Genomic DNA, 20,014 nt, shown 5'->3' with positions numbered 1-20,014 from the left:
ATCACCCTACCTCAAACTACCTGGTTGGATATGAGAAGAGTTTGGTTTGAATTTTTTATAATCATTCCAATTATACAATCATTTATAAATTACAACACCTTGGATGAGTTTTTCCTTTTTCGTAAAAGCCTTGGATGTGTTTTACTCTCACATTCCGCATTTACAATCAATAGAGATAAAATAAAAAATATACCAGGCTAATTAATTTGGGCCCATATTCATGTGGGCTTGGGTTTGGGCCGAACAGATTAACTTGACGCAAGCCTTTCTCTGAGGTCTTTGCGCAGTATCTAGCCAGAGGGTGCCTTTGGAATTGAGTTTACGAAAATAACCCTGTTGATTCTCTTGTAAAATACAACCTGCACACAAAAACTAAGATCCTTGAAATACGACTAATATTTAATATATTATTCGGGGAAATATAGATAAGTCCCAAATAAGAAAATCAACTAAGTCTTTTGAATTCTATTCATTGCTAGTATTAGTAATATGCTCCTAGAAGAATTTGTGCAAAAACATATAGGATATGTTGTAAGTTTTTAAATTTGACTCGTAAATATTATAGGAAGATTGATTAAAAAAATTATTTATTTTAGTCTAAATCACATCACGGAATTTTTTTAAAAAAAATTGACAAATCATCCTATAATATTTACAGGGCAAACTTAAAAAATTTACAATTTATCCTAAGTATGTTTTCACAAGTTCTTCATGAATCTATTAGCAAAACAAAGCCAAAATTCAAAGAAGCTATTAGTTTTTTTTTTTTGCCCAAAAAGTTATTAATAATTTAATTTGCTTGCAAAACAAGTGAAGAAGAATCTGGCACACCCTAATTGAAGTCTTGCTTATCAAAATTAGTGAAGTTTCACCAAACTCTTGGGCAGTTGGGCCATAATTTAAAACTGCTAAGATAAGAAGGAACCTACGTTATGGAAGGAAACCAAGAGGGAAAGAGAGATCTCAAGGACGCGTTTAATTGGTTGTGATTCTAATATCAATTTAATCAAATATTTTACCAATGAAAGTAATTACATGAAATAATTGATAATAACATTATATTACCTGCTTGGAGATGTAATGCTTGATTTCATGATCAGAGACCTTAGAAGCATTTGATGTTACAACAAAAGCCACTGGAACTTCTCCGGCTGCTTCATCTTTCATCCTAAAATAACTCAATTCAATAATCTGATAACATCAATTAATTAATTAATAAGTAGATGAGGAAATTAATTAAGCTAGTGATGACATGTACGTACGGAACAACGGCGGCATCAGAAATGGAGGGATGAGAAATGAGGAGAGCTTCCAGCTCAGCAGGAGCCACCTGGAAGCCTTTGTATTTGATGAGTTCCTTCAAGCGATCCACAATGAAGAGCTCGTCGTCATCGTCAACGTATCCAATATCACCACTGTGCAACCATCCTCTTTCGTCTATTGTTCTATTCGTCGCCTCCGCGTCATTTAAATAACCTGCATATACACTTCACTGAGTTCACCAGGACGAGGCAATGCTCCCAAGCTCATGCTCAAATAGTGTTTATAAAAATTACAAACTGCACATCGATCGGAAACGGATTTGAATACATGATATTATGAGTGATAAGCCAAATTCTTAACCACTGGACCAACTTTACTAGTTCTTGCTAGACTTAGCGTGTTGGCTTATATGTAGTTTTAAGCATGGAAAATTAACAAAGGCGTCATGATGAGTCAGAGATAACTATAGGCAAAGAGAGACTAATCATTAAGTTATGCCAATCTCAATATTCATTTATCGTATGAGATTTTATATACAACAAATCAACAGATCAAAGTATGATCAGAATCGATATGATCGATGAACATAATTTTCATCTTTCTTTTAGGGGGGAAACTACACATGCACGCGTACGCATCATGGTGACTATATGTATATAAATACTATTCCTCTAATTCTATTTATTGGACAAAAAGAGAAAATTTATTTTTGTCCTATTTATAGGGTACTTCATTAATTATTGTGTCTATCTTTACTATTTCACCCCTATTAAATGTTAAAAAAAGGTTATTAAATGCTACATTTATTTTTAATATATATATATATATATAATATAAATAAAGTTAAAAACTTTTATGAACTTTACAATTTTTCTTAGTTTTAGTAAAAATATTAGAAATGACGTATAAATAGGACTAGAGAGAGTATATTATATCCAGTCTTAACTTATTGAAGTGTTCTAATGCTTTAAAATATATAAATTGTTCTCTAGATATTCAAATTATAATAAATAAGCAAGTGATAAAATTAAAAAATATTAATTATTATAATTTTAACTTATGTTTGTTTGGCAAGACTTTGACTTATATTGAGGGCCAAAAACTTTCAGAATTTCTCTTATAATTAAAAGAACCAGAAGAATTACATTTTTCATGAAATGTTCAATATGATATGTAGGGTGGGAAAAGGTCCGCCTTTAACTAAAGGAAAATTTGGAAAAAAAATTTATGTCTTGCTATAAACTAACTATCACCAGTTATTGATCTTAGTGAAAGTAATTATTAATAAATATAGTATTCCTTCAATTCTTATTATAAGGCACTTTTAACTATTTGACCGAAACTAATAAAAGGTAGTTAAATTACTAACTCTGTCTAAAACTATAACAAACTTTAAATTTTACAGCTACTTAAATGAAAATTTTTAAATTTGTATTACAAATATCTCTCTCATAGTGTCTTATATTAAAGACTAAAGAATTTTTTTAAAAGATGGCCAATACAAAAGAGACCAAAGGAGCAGGGAATATTTTTAATTAGTTGAATCAATTTGTGAATATGAATGCTATCTACATAGTTAGGTGTGGATACGTATGGATTGCTAAATAATTCAGCCAAACGGTTGGATGTCAACATATTCCATTAAAATGAGACAGCGGAAATAATTGATAAAGACATGGGGAACTTACAAAGTATTAACATAACTAGACACACACCCAGAGGGCGTCATCAAGTTATTTGTAGATTTAGAATAATCAGACAAAGTCTACAATATTAGTAGATCTTGATATTAATTAAAATTTTTGCCTATTTTCGTGTTTCTCTAGTCAGGAAGACGCACACACTCACAAGAACATACGAATATGTTAACATCATCCAAGGTCTCTTTCAAACAAGGGAGGAGGTTATATTACCATTTGGACAACTTACTGTTGACTGTAATTGATAACCCAAAGGTAGCATACTCTTTTTAATTTTTATTATAAGGCACCTTTTAAAAGAGATAATGGTATTTAATATGAACTCATTAATTATGAAATAAAATGTAATGTAAATTTAAAAAAATTTCATTTAAATATGGATAAAACCACATCTCCTTAGTTCTAGTGAAATGATTAGAGGTAAATTATGATTAGGTATGGTGGGAGTACAACATAATGCATTAATAATTACAATATTACATACATGTTTTCAATAAGCATAATTGCATGGATCTTCAGGACCACACAGTCCCCTCTGGATGGTAACATGCAATAGACCACTACACAATGCTAGTATATGTAGGTGGGTGTGTGTATTTATTTTATTTAGTATATTTCATAGCTGCACATATCAACTTTAATAAGGTTTTTGAAAATAATGTATTAATTAAAAATGTGACGGTAATATTTGGTAATTATAAGAATTTTTAATCAAAATTGATGACAACCTGATGAGGACACGTTCTTTAATTATAATTTGAGGACCAAGATGAAGTGAAGTGGAAAATGAAGTACCTTTCATAATCTGATGGCCTCGGATGCAAATCTCACCTACTTGATTCCGGGAAAGGGACAGGCCACTGTGAGGATCAACGATCTTCATCTCAGCGTTTCTTACGACGGTCCCGCACGCACCTGATTTTGCCCCATACGCCTTCTTCGCAAACGCTAAGCTCATTGAAAGCACGGGCCCTGCCTCAGTCATCCCATATCCCTACATTTTCACATGCTTATATTTTGAGTCTGTATATCGCATAAGTGTGAGCAATAAAAAAAATAGATTAATGAATTTTTTTTATCACACTATCAAACTAGATTATATTTGAACATTATCAAGTCTAATTAAAAATAATTTTTTTAAAGTATTTTCTGCATTTGCATAGACTTAAATCTGAGAGACCTCAAGGTTAAATAGCAGTAAAACCTTTTTGACTAGAACCAACATTAATCAGTCACTAAGACCTTAAAGTTTAAGATGCATGATAAAATTATACTCATTAAATTTAGATAAAATTACACATATTAATAAAGTTTATTAAATACACTTTACAAATTTATTTTTTTAAAATAAAATTATAAATTTTCAAAAATATCATTTATATTCAATATAATTTTATTTGTGAAACATTAAAGAGGGAATATAATAATTAAGGAGGGAAGAGTAATATTATAACAAAATGAAATTTTAATTTTATCAAAGTATGTTATATTTTAAAATATTGAATCACTTTTAAAAATGTCTTATATATTAGGACAGAAAGAACAGTAAAATATTGTGTCATTTCATTAATTTTTGGGATAAAATTTTAAGACATCCTTTTAATTATGCTTTTCAATACTGTCCATGTCTTGCTTTTGTCGTTCATTTTCATTGGTTTTTTTTATTCCTATTTAATGTAAATTTGACTTCATTCTATGCAAACCGAACTTATTGGTGTCCACAAATCTCATTCTATCTTTTATTTTCTCTGTTTTTTTACCTTGCAAAATTGAAATTATCTTAAAATTTTTCTTCATATTATCTTCAAATTTTAAGATCATAAATGAATAAAGCAAAAATTTATTTATTCAACTAGTTAAAGTTGGCATGAATGATAGGGATTCTTATTAATTAAGCAAATAGTTAAAAGTTCAAATCTCAATCTTTGTGTATGTAGCAACTTAGTTAGAAAATTTTTACCTTTCCCCTATCAATTATCATATGGGAAATAATGTCTATTGATGGCAGAGCCTACTTAAGGTTATAAAAAAAATAATTATTCATATTTTAAAATACACGAAAGTTCATGTATTCTACATACGTGTGTCCAATTATATAAATACTGTACTTTATATATCATTTTTAAACGACCCAAACTTATTATAGAATGTTGTTTTCCAATGATACTTACTTCAAAAGTTAGTGTCATGATCAAAAGTATTTATGTCATACTGAAAAAAGGGTTTAACTATCTAAGCCTAAGACTAGTTCGGGTGATAAAGATGAGACGATGACGATGAAAACATGGTGTAACTATCTAAGGTTAAGGCTGGTTTAAGTAACAAATATACGTAAAATGTGGGTAGAAGTAAAGCATTAAAACTAAAAAAAAAATAGTGTAAAAACGTGCTAAAAATAAGTTATGTACTATCAATTAAATTAAGTTGCACTGTGGAGGCAATCACCTGTCCGAGTGTGGCTTGAGGAAGCTTGGCCCTCACAGCATCCTCGAGCTCTTTCCCCAGTGGAGCCGCACCGGACAAAATCATCCTTATAGACGACAGGTCGTATCGATGCAGGTTTGGGTTCTTCGCAAAGGCCAACAAGATGGGCGGCACAAACGGCGCAACGCTCACTCGGTGTTTCTCTACCAGCTCAAGCAACGTCCCTATCTCAAACTTCTGTACGATCAAAATCGCAGCACCGACACGAAGCCCACACAGCAACACAGAGTTCATCGCATAAATGTGAAACAGAGGCAAAACGCACACAATCACATCGTCTCTTTGAAGATACAGATTAGGGTTCTCTCCATCAACCTGTTGAGCCACACTTGTAACGAGACTCTTGTGCGTGAGCATGACCCCTTTGGGAAGTCCTGTCGTGCCTGATGAATAAGGCAGCGCAACGACGTCGTCTGCGGAGATCTTCACCGCCGGGATTCCCCCTTCATCGGCCTTCGTTAAATCCGAGAAAAGTAGGAAATCAGTCGTCTCGTCGATACACATCACTTGGATGTCACTGTCTCTGGCCAAATCCGTAACCTTGTCGGCTAAGGATGATTGTGTTATGATGAGCTGGGTTTTGGAAGCCGTGGCTTGCTTGGCGATCTCGGCCGGGGTGAAAAATGGGTTGGCAGTCGTGACGGTGGCGCCGAGGTAGGAGGCTCCGAGGAAGGCGAAGACGAATTGGGGACAGTTCTGGAGGAGAAGCATGATGACGTGGCCTTGTTCGATGCCGAGGTTGTTGAGACCTGAGGCGACTTTCCGGGCGGTGAGCTCGACATCGGCGTAGGTGAAGGTCTCGCCGGTGTTGCCATTGATAAGGCAGGGACGGTCTTTGAACTGGGACAAGTTCTGGAAGCAGTAAGTGTGGAGAGGGAGATGGGAAGGGATGTAAATGTCTGGCAGTTTTGAACGGAAAATGAATTCATTATGTGGAGTTTCCATTTCTTGTTTGGTTACTGGGAAAGTGAAGGAAAGTAAGGGGTGGGTTTTTCTTGGAGAAGAAAAGGAAGGTGGAGCTCTGCTGATGGCATGGTGAACACGAACTAGGTACTGCCTTATGTGACGAGACCTTAGATCTTTTGGAGCAACGTTCAGATGCGATTCTGGTAATATAGAAGCAGGAAGAGCCGGTCGGAGTGGACATTTTTGGTATTTTACTAACTTGCAAAGGGTAATTTAGACTTGCCAAGTGTCAACTAGTGATGGTCATATGGGTTATGGCCCTTTCTAACTGAGAATTCTTTTTTTGGCCAAAAAAAAAAAAACAGAGAGACTTCTTTAGAACACGTTAAACGCATTTCACTGGAAAAAATAAAAATAAAAAAATAATTCTTTTTTTGGACCGAAAAAAATAAGTCACATGTAATGATTTTGGTCATATTTATAGATTTATAAATTATTTTCAACATATTTTCTTAAAACCAAAGAAATTTTTTCTTTTACCAAAACAAAAACCATATAGAAAAAATTCAAAAATCATTAACTCACTCTAAAACCTCAATAAAAATTTTCAATTTCAATACTTATTAAACATATAAATCATAAATAAACATATATATATATATATATACACATATATTATAATTTCCCACAGTTCTTGAAAACTGTGGGAATATTTATTGTGGGAACATCCACGGTTCTGATAGAATCATGGAAAATGGTGACATAAAATTAAAAAATTGATATTATTATGATATATTATAATAAAATTGCCTAAATGTAATAAAAAATAAAAAATTCAATTAATATTTTAATTAATGCAGAAAATTAAAATTTAATCCCGCATCACTGATTACGCGTAGGTTTTATGATTCCATAGCCAAAGGTTTAATTTATTCACTCCAGACAAATTAATTTAATCTGATGAGAAATTTAATTAATTTGAGAAGCATTGAATAATATTAAAAATGAGTAAATTTATTAAAACTTAGTCCATAATTTTGCTTGGTCATATATGTATTGGCCAAATTGAAGATAGTATATTATATTAAAATACCTCAGCACAATACAAATGAAATTATCAAAACATCTACCCAAATGACAATAATTAAAAAAAAAAATACAAATAGAATAAATACAAACTAAAGGACACCACCAACAATACGAGAATCCTGTGATTGAGAGTTCTTTGGGAGGAATACCAAAAAATTAAAGAAATATATAAGAAAAATAAAAGTATAGAAGACATATATCAGAGGATGAAGAAGAAGAAAGGCAGATAAAGAAGTTTTACTAGATGAAGGAGCAGAAAAGATAAAATAGAGAAGAAATATACCCAATGATAAAGAAGACGAAACACAGATGAAGAAGTTTTAGAAGATGAAGAGGTAGAGCTTTGCAAATATGAAAATAAAGGCTGAGTGTGCTTCCATAGGCAGTGAGAATATAGCACGTGCAATGCCAATGGAAAAATGAGAAAGAAAATCTGGAGCAAATGCAAAAATAAAGGAGCGAGCACGAATTAAAATTGAGCAGAAGAAAGAGCAATATATAGGCATTCCCCTGATTTCTGATAGAACCGCGGGAAAATCTTCTAACAGAAAAGATATTTTCCCACAGTTGCTGACAAAACTTGTTTTTGTTAGAAATGGTGGGAAAAATAGTAATTTTTTTAAAAAAATTACTTTTCCTACAATTTTAAAGGAAATTGTGGGAAAATCCACAATTTATAAAAACTGTGTAAAATAAACCATGGAAAATGCATGGTTTGTTTGTAGCGTGTGTGTGTTGGGGGTCGAAAAGTTTTATTTTTACTTGTCTACTTTATACATTGATCCTTTCTCGTATTGCTAGAGAATATAATTAAACAGGACAAAAATACATATTCTTTGAATTTGAAAGCGTATCCTGATTTTGATAAGCTCCTGAAACATAATATAGCAAAATTTATGTTTATAAAAAAATAAAGAATTAAAGAGGACAGATCTACAAAGGAACTTTTAATCTCCTTCTCACTTCATTTCGTCATTGGATCGACATAATCTCTATGCATATATTGAGGAGTATGGGTTAATATAGAGCTTATATTGACACATACAATGAAATAATTATGTGACCAACAAACCAGCTCCATGGCCAATAAAAAGTGGTCTATTTTTCGGCCAACAAGAAGAGTTACATTCATTATTGTTGTTGTTGTTGTTATTATTATTATTATTATTATTAATAATAACAAGAAGATAAAATTTATTAAGTAATCTAGTTGAAAATAGTGTTAGTTTTTAGCGAGGTATTGAAAACTAGATCAATTATTAAATCAGTTAAGAAAATAATTTAAAGATTAATTGTTAAAACTGTAGTCTAACAATAATCAAATCAATTATTAAAAAAATATTTTATTTTATCAATCAAAAGACGGGTTCACTAATTCAACCAAACAGGCAGTAATAAATTTAGAAATATACATATGGGGGGCCAAAATTAAAAATCACCTAAAATATTAGGGGACTACAGCAAATTCTTTTTCATTTTTTTTTACAAAAAATTAAAAAAAAAATCAAGGAGCAGTGAAATTGTAGGGGCCAAGCACCCCCTTGGCCAGCTACATGCGTTACTGCGAACGGATGAATCAGGATTTCTATACTATGGATTTTAGATCAAGGGATTGATGAAAATGCAGCATAAGAGATAAGACTGAGAAAAACTGAAGTAAGTTGAAATTGAAGGGGCCATCTATGTGTTATGTCTATTCAAAAACAGCCAAAGGAGAATTAGCTTGCGCGTCTGCATATTCCATCAGTCAATGCAATGATCATCTCATGGAAAAAGACATTTTCGTTAGGCCGATCCAATTTTAACATGCACGGTTGTACAAGTCTATTCCAATTTTGAAAAATAAAATCACCTTCGTGGGTAGCATCAATTTGAATTCGTCGCCATGATTTCTTCTTAATTTAAATTTAAAAATAAAGTATTTTAAAAAAATAATTATTGAACCGATCAAAATATTCCATCAGTTGGAACATGGTTGAATCGAAGATAATTAAATTAATATATTATATATAATTATATATTAGCTAATAAACATTTTGAATAAAAAAAGATAAAAAACACATAAAAATATTTCAAATAAAAAACAATGGTAAAATTAAATAAAAATAGAGTTATAAAATCCTTGAAATAAAATATAATTTAAAAGTTAATAAATATTTTATAATTTTAAAAAATAAATAAAATAATTATTGGATGTAAGATATCTATAACATATACACTTATTTATAAATTATAATTTATAATATAGATACATAATCAGGGACGAAGCCCAGATCTAAGAATGAGCGATCATAATTAACAGTAACTTATTACAAAATTTATATAAATTATAGTGTAGATGAACAAGCATAATGTCTATATAATTTTATGAAAAAACTTAGGTTGTGTTTGGATGGGTAAATTTAAGTTGAAAATTTAAATTTAAAATTTCACATTTGAAATTCATGAATTTTAAATTCTTTGTTTGGATGAAATAAAAAATTTTAAATTATAATATTAAAATCATTTGTTTGAATCTAAAGTAAAATTTTAAATTTTAAATTCTATATTTGAATTTAAAAGAAACTTAAAGACCAGTCAAAGTCGACAGTCCGAATAGCCAACTTCTACTGAGATCAGACAGTTAAAGTTGACTGAGACTATAGCACCAATGACGATCGAGATGAGACAGTCAACGTTCATTGAGACTAGACCGATGACGATAATGGGAACCAAACAGTTGACTTTCACTTGGACTAGCCTGATGGTGACAATAGGGATTGGAAGGCTAACTACCACCAGGACCAGACTAACAGTGATCAAGGGACTAGACGACTACCTTTCACTAGGACTGGATGGTCAACTTTCATAGGGATTGGTTCGATGGTGACAACTGGGATCGAATGGTCGACTTCCATCGGTATTATACTGATGACAACCATGGAGACCAGACTGATGTCCAATAAGACAAGAACGATAATGACAATCGAGATAGGATAGTCTACTTCTACCAGAATCGAGTGGCTAACTTTCATCGAGACTGGACCAAGTGGAAGTCAGTTGTCGAGTCCTGATTGTCACCATCGGTCTAGTCCCAGTGGAAGTCGACCATTTAGTTTCAATTGTCACTGTTGGTCCTATCTTGATGGAAGTCAGTCGTTTAGTCCTAGTCAATGGTGACAACTTATTTCTATCAACTTTGGCGATTCGATCCAATTACTGTAGGCGGGTCGATTAAACCTTTGTGAATTTGGGTCAAGTTATAAAAGAGATTGAATTAAGATTTGAAATAATAAGAATTTAAAAAGAATTTTAAATTATAAAGAAACTGAGGTAGAATTTGAACTTGAATTTAACCTAAATTTAAATCTATATATTTTTAATTATTCAAATAATGAATTTGACTCAAAATTCAATCCAAATTCATATGTAACCAAACATGGCATAAAAATTTTAGGAAGATCATGTCCCTACTCAAACTTTCACCAATTTAACTGGCTTGATTAATTTTGAATTGATACCTATTTTTTCTTAATTCTGGGCTAGACCAAGCACCAATTCACTGAATTTTCATTCTGAATTAGCTGATTTGGTCCCCCCCTTCATACAATATTGCTTGAAAGTATCAATTTGCAATAAAACTAATACGTAATATATGGGATACATTTAAATAATGAATTTTTCAATATATAACTTTCTCATGAATACTCTATATGGTTATTAAAAAAAAGCTTTCAAAGTCATCAATTTAATATTTATAACTCATGCACACACATGTCTATGCCGATCTTTTTTGTTTTTTTCGGCCAGAACATATCTATGCAGATCTTATCTAGGAAAATAGTGAAGTAATATGAATGATTCTAAAGGCAGATCAATTCAACCAATTAATCAATAGACTTGAAGTTTTAACAATATATATCTGGTCACGGACTTGACAATCTTCCATAAAAAATGTATCAAGCAGAACCATTAGTATGAAACCGTTGATAATTAATAAGTAAAAACTATAAACACTATTAGAAAAATTAGATTTAATGAAAATAATTTGTGACAGATTATAAATATTTGTGATAAATTAGTGACAGATTTTGAATTCCTCAATTTTTTTCAATGTTCACAATTTTAGTGACAAATGTGATTCTGTAACTTTAGTAATTAATAAAATATATTATATAAAATAAAATCAATAATCATTCAAAAATACATCATAGTTAAAAAGAAATAAAACACCTATTTCTATTTTATAATTTAATTACTAATCAATATATATATACATATATTATAAATGAAACGCATAATATTTTGTTTAAAGAAAGCATAATAGTTATGATAATAAAGTGGTTGATGTAAAGCAATTGATAGCACAATAATTATGATAGTAAAGTGGCTGATAGATACTCATGATGCTAAAGGTTACTTCAAGCACTAATGGCAAAAAATAAATGTTAAAGTTTGGAGTGCCGTGAAGGTTGTTGGTTCTAACTTCTAACCAAGGAGCGCACCTTCTAAGAAATAGAAATATTATCCACAATATCAAGCATCTAAGGTTACAGGTTTTAGTTGGGTTTTACTTGGAGAAGGTGAGAAGAATTCTAATGCTTTTTTATTTTCATCATAAAAAAAATCTAATAATTAGTGATGATACTGTCGCATGAATTAATGACACTATATTTTTAATTAAAATTTATATCACTAAATTAAAAATTAGTGGCAAAATTTTCTGTTCAATAACAGCTATATCAATCACTAATATCAATTTTTCTAGTAATGAAAATAAAGTTGAGCATATTAAAATAATAATAATCCCAATTGAATTGTTTAAACTCATCCATGTATTCATCAATAACTAATTTTATTTTGGTAACTTTTTAATAAACAGAATTGCTTTTATAATTTTAGTTAGACACTACACAGAGTATTACCGAATTTTAAATGATGCACCGAAAATCCATTAATCCTTAAAAAACAGAGAAATGAATCTTCTAATTTTTTTTTCAGATTTATGAAAATTAACAACTCTGTCATTAAATAATCAATTATTTTGTTGAAAAATTATAACTTTAATGATAAAATATTTTCTTTAAAATTAACAAAAAAATTTATATTAAGTTTAACATTTTAAGTTGTCATCTTGTTCCAGGAAGCGAGTTATCCCAAGTTGTAGAACCAATCAAACTTTTGACCGTATGGTCCAAGACTGAATTCTAATTACAGAAGCTAGCCAGTTAGCGTGACCATGACACTGGATAACAACACGCGTCCTTCATTTCTACACGCATTCACTTTCTCCTTCGTTTACTTGCCTACCAAGTTCTTATCCTTGCAAATCTACATTCATGCCTCACTTTCGCTATATATACACACACAAACACACACACACCACCTTCCTTTTCTCAGTTTTGCTGTCAATCTATAACTATAAGCCAAGCAAGCAATCGGCATATACGAGCATGACTATGAACACGAAGAACAAGTCTCTGCTAAGCCGTCTGAGGATGGTGGTGAACAAGGTAAGGCTCCTACTCAGCTCCGCCGTCCTCAGCCGCACCTGGCAGATTGCATCCGTCATCCGCCGGGCTTCTTCTCTTCCCCACAAACGCCACCTCAGCTTCAGCGATCGCTCACCGTCCGGCTTGGTGATCTGTAACTCCGTCATCGACGAAGTAAACACCAGCCCTGATCAAGGTTCGGCATCTTCGAATAGACTTATAAGGACCGCGAGTTGTTCTTCGGACGATGATATCGACAAGAGAGCAGAGATCTTTATAAATAACTTCAGGCGTCAGCTTCAAATGGAGAGACAGATCTCGCTGCAGCTTCGATATTGCAGAACAAATAGCTTTGAACCTTCTCCATGATTGAATTCTTTCAGTCTGAATTGGACCGTGTTCAAGATTAATGGAGAGTTTGTGAACATTTTGGTTTTCTCCTTCTGGGTTTTTCAGGGAAGGACGCAATTCGTTTTGATCCAATCGGCATGAAGAGATGACGGCTTTGGATTGATCACAGATTGTAGAAATTGGCATATCTCGATCGATCTCTGCTTTTTTTAATTGGGCAAGAATGATCGGGGAAATTAGTGTTAATTGATTTATTATTTTTTGATTGTGAGACGCTGTCAGCTTATTTCAATGCAAATTCGCTAAAGAACTTTTTTTTTTTTTTTTTGTGTATTCAGATGCACGACGCGAGTGTTGTTTAATTTAATTTGTCCAATGTATTGGTGTGAAAAATTATGAAAAATAACTCAAACTATATTTGAGTGTTCATTTGAAATAAAATAAATATTTATATTGTAAATGTAACGACACTTTTGTGCACGATACGGCACAATGTTATTTTCAAATCTTTCAACATATACAGACTTCCAGGTCCAAAAAAAACATATACAGACTTGCGTGTAAGCACGTCTCTAAGTTTAACTCTATGTATTAGCGCCGCCATCTTTGTTTTCATTTTTAGAAGGTAATTAAAAGCATACTTTTGATTTTCAAATAACTTTATATAAAATTTTTGTTTCATCTCTTAATTTTATAAAATATTTTTTAGTCTTCTAATTAATCTTAACATTATTAATCTCAAATGATGATTTTTATAGCAATCTTTGTTATTTTAAATAATTAAGCTTAATATCAAGGGCCGTTGGTTCAACTGATTAATAGAGTTAAATCGGCTTATCCTAATAATAGTCTCATATAGTAAGGATTCATATTAGTTTGAATGGGGCCAAGGTATTGGGTGATGAATAAAATAATTTAGTTTGATATGTCAATATTTGATAATATTTTTTTTATTTGTAAGGGTTTAATGTCAACAATTTTTATTAATAAAAATAATAATGTTAGAATTAAAAGATTAAAAAAATTCTCTATAAAATAAGGGACTAAAATAAAATTTTTATTGCATTCTTAATTAGAAAAAACTATTTAGTTATTTTCATATTCCTAAAAAATGGCAAACTAAATTTTACTGTGTAGTAGGAATTGATTTATTAATTTGATACTCTTTCCATTAAAAAAATATAAGACACTTTAGATATTTTAGGTGCAGATAGTGATTTTTTTTAAATATCCTTAATTAGAAGTGTAATTAATAAGATTTCACTACTACAAAATTGTTGATATAAAATACAAAAAAAAAATGATAATTAAAATAAAATGCGACATTTAAAAGAAAGGTGGGGTGTTGCTTAAACTATAAATGACAAATGTTTTAACCACACATCTTATTTTAATATAATATATAGTAGGTGTTTAAACACCCATCATACAAAGCATTAAACAAAAAATTAAAAAATTAATATCAACATAAATAATGAGTTTTTGATGTTAACAGTATGTGTCAGGTGATAAAACACCAATCATATAATTTTTCAGTTTTTGGCTGTTAAAAACTTAAAAAATTTAGGGCTTGTTTGGCAATTTGTTGTAGGAACAATTTTTGGATCCAGAATAAAAAAATAAAAAAAATTTGCTTGGTAACATGTTTTTAAAAAGTATTTTAAAACATAAAAAAATAAAATATTGTTCTATGAGAATAGAAAAACAAAAACATCTTTTAAGTGTTTTGAAATTATTGTTTTGGAGAATAAAAAAAATAAAAAAATGCCTATTTTTATTTTTTTCTCAAAACATGTTCTATAAAACACTAGTTTTCATAACAGTAAAACAAAAATAATTTCAAACAAGCCCTTAAACTTTACATAACGAGCATTTGAAACACCTATCAATTAAAGGTAGAACTTGTGTGGGAATAAATGACCGGCATTCAATTGCCCGTCATTTATTTTGTTTTAAATGTTTGTTTCGTGCTTCATTTTCAATCTTGTAATGGATAGTCTTCCCCCTTCTTCTCTTCTTCACTTGCATATGAAATTGCAAGAACACCCACAAAGTGCTGACATTGCCATCATAGACCACCATCCTTTGCTCCGACATGAACCCATTGCCATCTACTTGTCCTTCACATTTTTGGAGGTTTCTCTTTGGGTTTCAATCTTTTTGTTTGAAGATGTGTCTTTTTTTTGGTGTTTTTTATATTTTCTTTCAATATCCTTTGTTTTATTGGTTGTGGGAATGATTTATTAATTATTTTGGAAAGTTTTATTGATTAATTTTACTTGTTTAACTTTCTCTTCATTGTTGCTTTATTTTGGTATTGTAGGTTGTCAAAAATTGATAATGTTTGATATGTTCTTAACTTGAGAATACCAATGTAGGCTATGGATAGCCTTAGAATGATTTATGAGGATGAATATGAGTGATCAAAATGGATATTCATGATGATTGTATTTTTTTTATAAATTTTAAATTAATTTTTTGAATAATTTTTAATTTAATTTATATGTTTTATTTGATCTAAGTAATTTTATCTTAGAAACTATATATTAAAATTTACTAGTACGCCAAATTTTATTATAATTGGAGTTGATTTAAGTGACTCAAACTAACATGTAGTTTTTTTTTTAAATCATAACTATTTTATTGAGATTTTGGCATTTGATAATGAATGATATTTCTATTATACCTAAATTTAGACACCTATACAGTAATACAAAAGATGAAAAAAAAAATTGACAAGGCATATAGATGAATGGATCAAAGATAGGAACTTTCAACATTCAACTGATTCTTTTCAATAGAAAAAATGATGTCAATTAATTTTGGAGCAAAATATAGAAACACTCGCCTCGTATTATCTACTAATGAAATGAATTCACATGGACTTCAAAGTAACACTCACAATACATGGCTAGTTATTTTAGTAATTTATAATTTACCTTCATGGTTATACATGAAGAGAAAATATATGATATTATTCATGCTAATTGCAAGGCCCAAACAATCGAAAAATGATATAGACATATATTTGGCTCTTTTAATTAAGGATTTGAAACTACTGTGGGATAATGGTGTTGAGGTCTATGATGGGTCTAGAGAAGAAATTTTCAATTTGAGATTAATATTATTTGATAAAATCGATGATTTTTTAGTATATAGTAATTTGTTAGGATATAATATCAAGGAGAAACTTAGATATTCTATTTGTGAAAATGGTACATATTCAAAAGATTAGAACATGGGATGAAGAATGCCTAAAAAAAGAAATTTGATTCAAACTGATATTTGCATCGGCTTCAATGAACATGACTCCTTCTCCATTACAATCTGCCATAAGCTTCCGACCAGGACCTTCCCTGAGCCGACCTGCAAATGGATAGTAAAACACCAGAGCTTGAGCCAGAGCCTCCTTACTTGATGAGTTTTGCAGGGTCTTTTCCTTTCATGGAAACCATCTTGATCATCAATGTCGGAGAGTAGCTTCAATTCACGAGGGGTGGGCTTTGCCGGAGCTACCAGATCCGGTCGGCTTCTCCTCACAGCATACACTACTTCACCTGCAGGTGGAGCCATGTTATCACACAAATTGATAAGAAGATTGCAAGGGGATTGAAAAAGAGTGAGACTCTTAATATAATTTATGTTTCGAGTTTGATCTGGGAATCAATATTTGTAATGATAATGGGACAATAATATATTAAAATATTGTTTAATTTATGGGGTTTGCTTGTTATAGACCTGATTGCACTAATAATAATTTGAGTGAGTTATCCCTTTGATGATTTTGCAACCATTACCCTCGTGATTGCACTAATAGAAATTTAGAATTTAGGATATTAAATAATTATGCAACCCACTATTTTCCTCCAAATACTATCATTCCCAGATCAATCTCAAATTGAAAATTTCTTCTCTAGACCCATCATAGACCTCAAAATAACCCTTTCCCACGTGAGTTTGGAAATAGGATCATACATGTGGCATTATTATCTTTTTAATAATTTATGTTTCGAGTTTGATCTGGGAATCAATATAATCTCACGTATTGCTATCAATAGTTTGTGCTACAGCAGATAGTTGCATCTTAATCATTATTATCAATGCCTAAAAAAAGCTTTCAATAAGAAGTCAAAAAAATAAGGCATCTTTGCCACTAATAGGTGAACAACGTTTTGATAAGGTGAAGAATTTAAATATTGAGTTTGGTAAAACTTTTTTGCAAAGCTCTTAGGACATATGGGTGGAAAAAAATGTTTATTTTCTTTGACTTATCATATTACTAATCCTTATATATGAGACATTTTTTTTAATATCATGCACATTGAAAGAAAAATGTATGCGATAGTTTAATTGATATATTACTGCATATTTTGAGAAAGACTAAAGATGGTATCAAGGCAAGGCTTGATATGATTTTCATGGGGATAAGGGGAGAGTTGACATCACAAGAGAAGGGAAGTCGCACATTTTTTTGTGCGACGGATCATACATTGTCTAGAACATAAAAGAAGACTTTTTGTGAGTCACGTATTGCTATTAAAGTTTCAAAGAGGTACTTTTCAAACATTCAAAATCTTGTGTCATTGAAAGATTTGAAACTGAAGGGTCTAAAATCACGTAATTACCATGTGTTGATAGAAAATTTTATTTAGGTGGCTATACATTCTATTTTACTTGATACAATTCAAGCCATAATCACTAGATTATATTTCTTCTTCAAGTCTATTTATAGTGAAGTGATTGACCTAACAAAATTACCAAGATTGCAAAGCCAAATTGTATTAATATTGTGTGAACTTTAGAGGTATTTTGTGCCTGCATTGTTTGACATAATAATGGTGTATCTAACTATTCATGTAGTTAGAAATACAAAAATGTTGGCTAAGCTTTCTTGAGATAGAGGCACCCATTTGAGTGTTACATAAAGATACTAAAAAAGTATGTGAAAAATCAGAGTCGACTAAAGGTTACATTGTCATTTGGATAGTTGAATTCTGTAACAAGTACTTATTAAATGTCAACCATATTAGGCTTCTAATTGCTTAGCATGATGGTAGAACAAAAGGCGAAGGGGCTAAGGGCAATAGTGTAGTTACTATCTCTAGCTTATAATGGGAACAAGTATATCTATGTATTACACAACTCTAAAGAGTTGAAGAGTGTGTGGAGAAGCACATGGCTAAGATTAAAAGGGATAACCCTAATAGATCAGACATTTGGTATGCCAACAAGCATAATAAGAGTTTTACAATTTGGTTGAAAGAGTACATTCTTGAGAAGTTAACTACTAATCATGTTTCAATTTATGAAAAATTAAAATGGTTAGTAAGAAGTCTAAATAAACAACTCATTTCTTTCATTGGTTATCTTATCAATTGATACACATTCTATACTAAAGAGCAAGATGATTGGAGCACAATGAAAAATAATGGTGTAACTCTTATAGCCCAAGCAATGAATATATCTAATGCTAAATACAAAAATTCTTTGTATGCAAAAATATCATACTTTAGGATATTGAACATATCTGAGAGTTGAATTATATCAAATTTCAAGTTCTAATTTTTGGTTATAAGTGGATTGATCGTAAAAATGGCCTCAAAGTTGATGACTCGAGATTCTTACAGGTGGATCTTGATAGAGAATGTTATAAAGATGAGCATTTTATTTAGCTTCACAAGCTCAATAAGTGTTTTTTATTCCTAATCTTGCTAAACCAAATTGATCTATTATATTGTTTTATTAAGCAACAAAATAAATGAACATATGAATGATCTACAATTGAAGATGATCCATTTAAGGGGATATCGTTTGAAAATTACTTTATTGAACATGATGCATTTTATATGAGAAATGATCAAAATAAAGGTATTTAAATTTTAAAGAAAATGTGTAAAGGAATTAAAGCAAAAAAGGAAAGAAAAGATAAAGACCATTCAACGATAAGAAAAGGAACAACTTAAACATGTGGGTTACTTATTTTGCATGATTTAATTTTCTACATTGCTGTTACTTGTTGTGTGCTTTAATTTTCTAGATTATTGTTACTTATTATGTGATTTAATATTCTAGATTGTTGTTACTTATTACTTTTTTTTTTTTTTGTTTTTATAGGTAAATGGCTTCTTGAAAGGGTGTTGGTTCGGGTAGACCTAGTAGTACTAATCCTAGCATTGATATAAATAACCAACAAATTTAGCAAGAAGTAAATCAAATAACAAGAGGGTTGATATTGATAACTAAGGTGAATAGGAGAAGGGTTATTGGACAGAAGTATGAACTCAAATGAAATTACAAAGGTCAACATATCAAAACTAACATAAATAAATTCATCAACTATATAGGAGTTGTGGCCAAGGCACATGTAGCCATTACAATTAGGAGTTGAAATGATGTTAGTCTAAAAACAAAGAAACTTTACTCACAATTATTATAATTAATTAAAATTATTTGACCAAAAATCTAATCAATTGCCTTGTTTTACAATCAACATTATATTTGCAGTTGATGTTAGTCAGATGAAATATGTCATCCATTAAGTTGGGTGATATAACTATTATTTATGTTAATTTTTGGGCCATTTGTACTTAATTATGCTAATTAATTATGTTAAATTGAGGCAAAAATCACATATGCAGTCTCACTAAGTCATCATTTGTCAAATTGCAACAAAGAAAAGAAAAAGGACTCAAAAATATGATTAAAATAGGAGATTTCATATTAAGGACATCAAATAGGCTCAAAAGTGTT

The 20,014-nt window shown here is 30.7% G+C and overlaps 2 protein-coding genes across 4 annotated transcripts; one reads left to right on the top strand and one right to left on the bottom strand.

Moving 5' to 3' along the window:
- Positions 1-24: 24 nt before the first annotated feature.
- LOC129310046 (4-coumarate--CoA ligase CCL1-like) lies at positions 25-6,510 on the bottom strand. Of its 3 annotated transcripts, none has more exons than XR_008593004.1 (5): positions 5,409-6,510; positions 3,759-3,957; positions 1,259-1,476; positions 1,066-1,168; positions 25-359 (listed from the first exon to the last, which is right to left on the bottom strand). XR_008593004.1 is itself a non-coding variant. In XM_054951871.1 (5 exons), exons 1-5 carry the CDS (start codon positions 6,390-6,392, stop codon positions 291-293), a joined length of 1,596 nt encoding a protein of 531 aa, XP_054807846.1. In that variant the 5' UTR covers positions 6,393-6,510; the 3' UTR covers positions 25-290. The 3 variants fall into 3 exon arrangements, 2 of the variants coding, with proteins under 2 accessions (XP_054807846.1, XP_054807847.1); XM_054951871.1 differs by having other exon boundaries at positions 1,066-1,191; XM_054951872.1 differs by having other exon boundaries at positions 1,263-1,476.
- Positions 6,511-12,576: 6,066 nt separating this feature from the next.
- Positions 12,577-13,724, top strand: LOC129309948 (uncharacterized). Its single transcript, XM_054951733.1, has one exon. It carries the CDS (start codon positions 12,761-12,763, stop codon positions 13,280-13,282), a length of 522 nt encoding a protein of 173 aa, XP_054807708.1. The 5' UTR covers positions 12,577-12,760; the 3' UTR covers positions 13,283-13,724.
- The last annotated feature ends 6,290 nt before the right edge of the window (positions 13,725-20,014 follow it).

The sequence above is a fragment of the Prosopis cineraria genome, unplaced genomic scaffold (genome assembly GCF_029017545.1).
Source record: "Prosopis cineraria cultivar Desert tree isolate PC_DT_omini unplaced genomic scaffold, ASM2901754v1 PC4, whole genome shotgun sequence".
Lineage (NCBI taxonomy): Eukaryota > Viridiplantae > Streptophyta > Magnoliopsida > Fabales > Fabaceae > Prosopis > Prosopis cineraria.
This window is presented reverse-complemented; position numbering and strand designations above follow the sequence as displayed.

Bases quoted from the DNA above. Each gene is read 5' to 3' on its own strand.
- LOC129310046 (XM_054951871.1), bottom strand. From the start codon at position 6,392: ATGGAAACTCCACATAATGAATTCATTTTCCGTTCAAAACTGCCAGAC. The intron at 3,958-5,408 runs GTGATTGCCTCC...GTGAAAATGTAG, and splicing joins CTCAAGCCACACTCGGACAG to GGATATGGGATGACTGAGGC. The intron at 360-1,065 runs GTAATATAATGT...TTTTGTGTGCAG, and splicing joins AGCATTACATCTCCAAGCAG to GTTGTATTTTACAAGAGAAT.
- LOC129309948 (XM_054951733.1), top strand. From the start codon at position 12,761: ATGCCTCACTTTCGCTATATATACACACACAAACACACACACACCACC.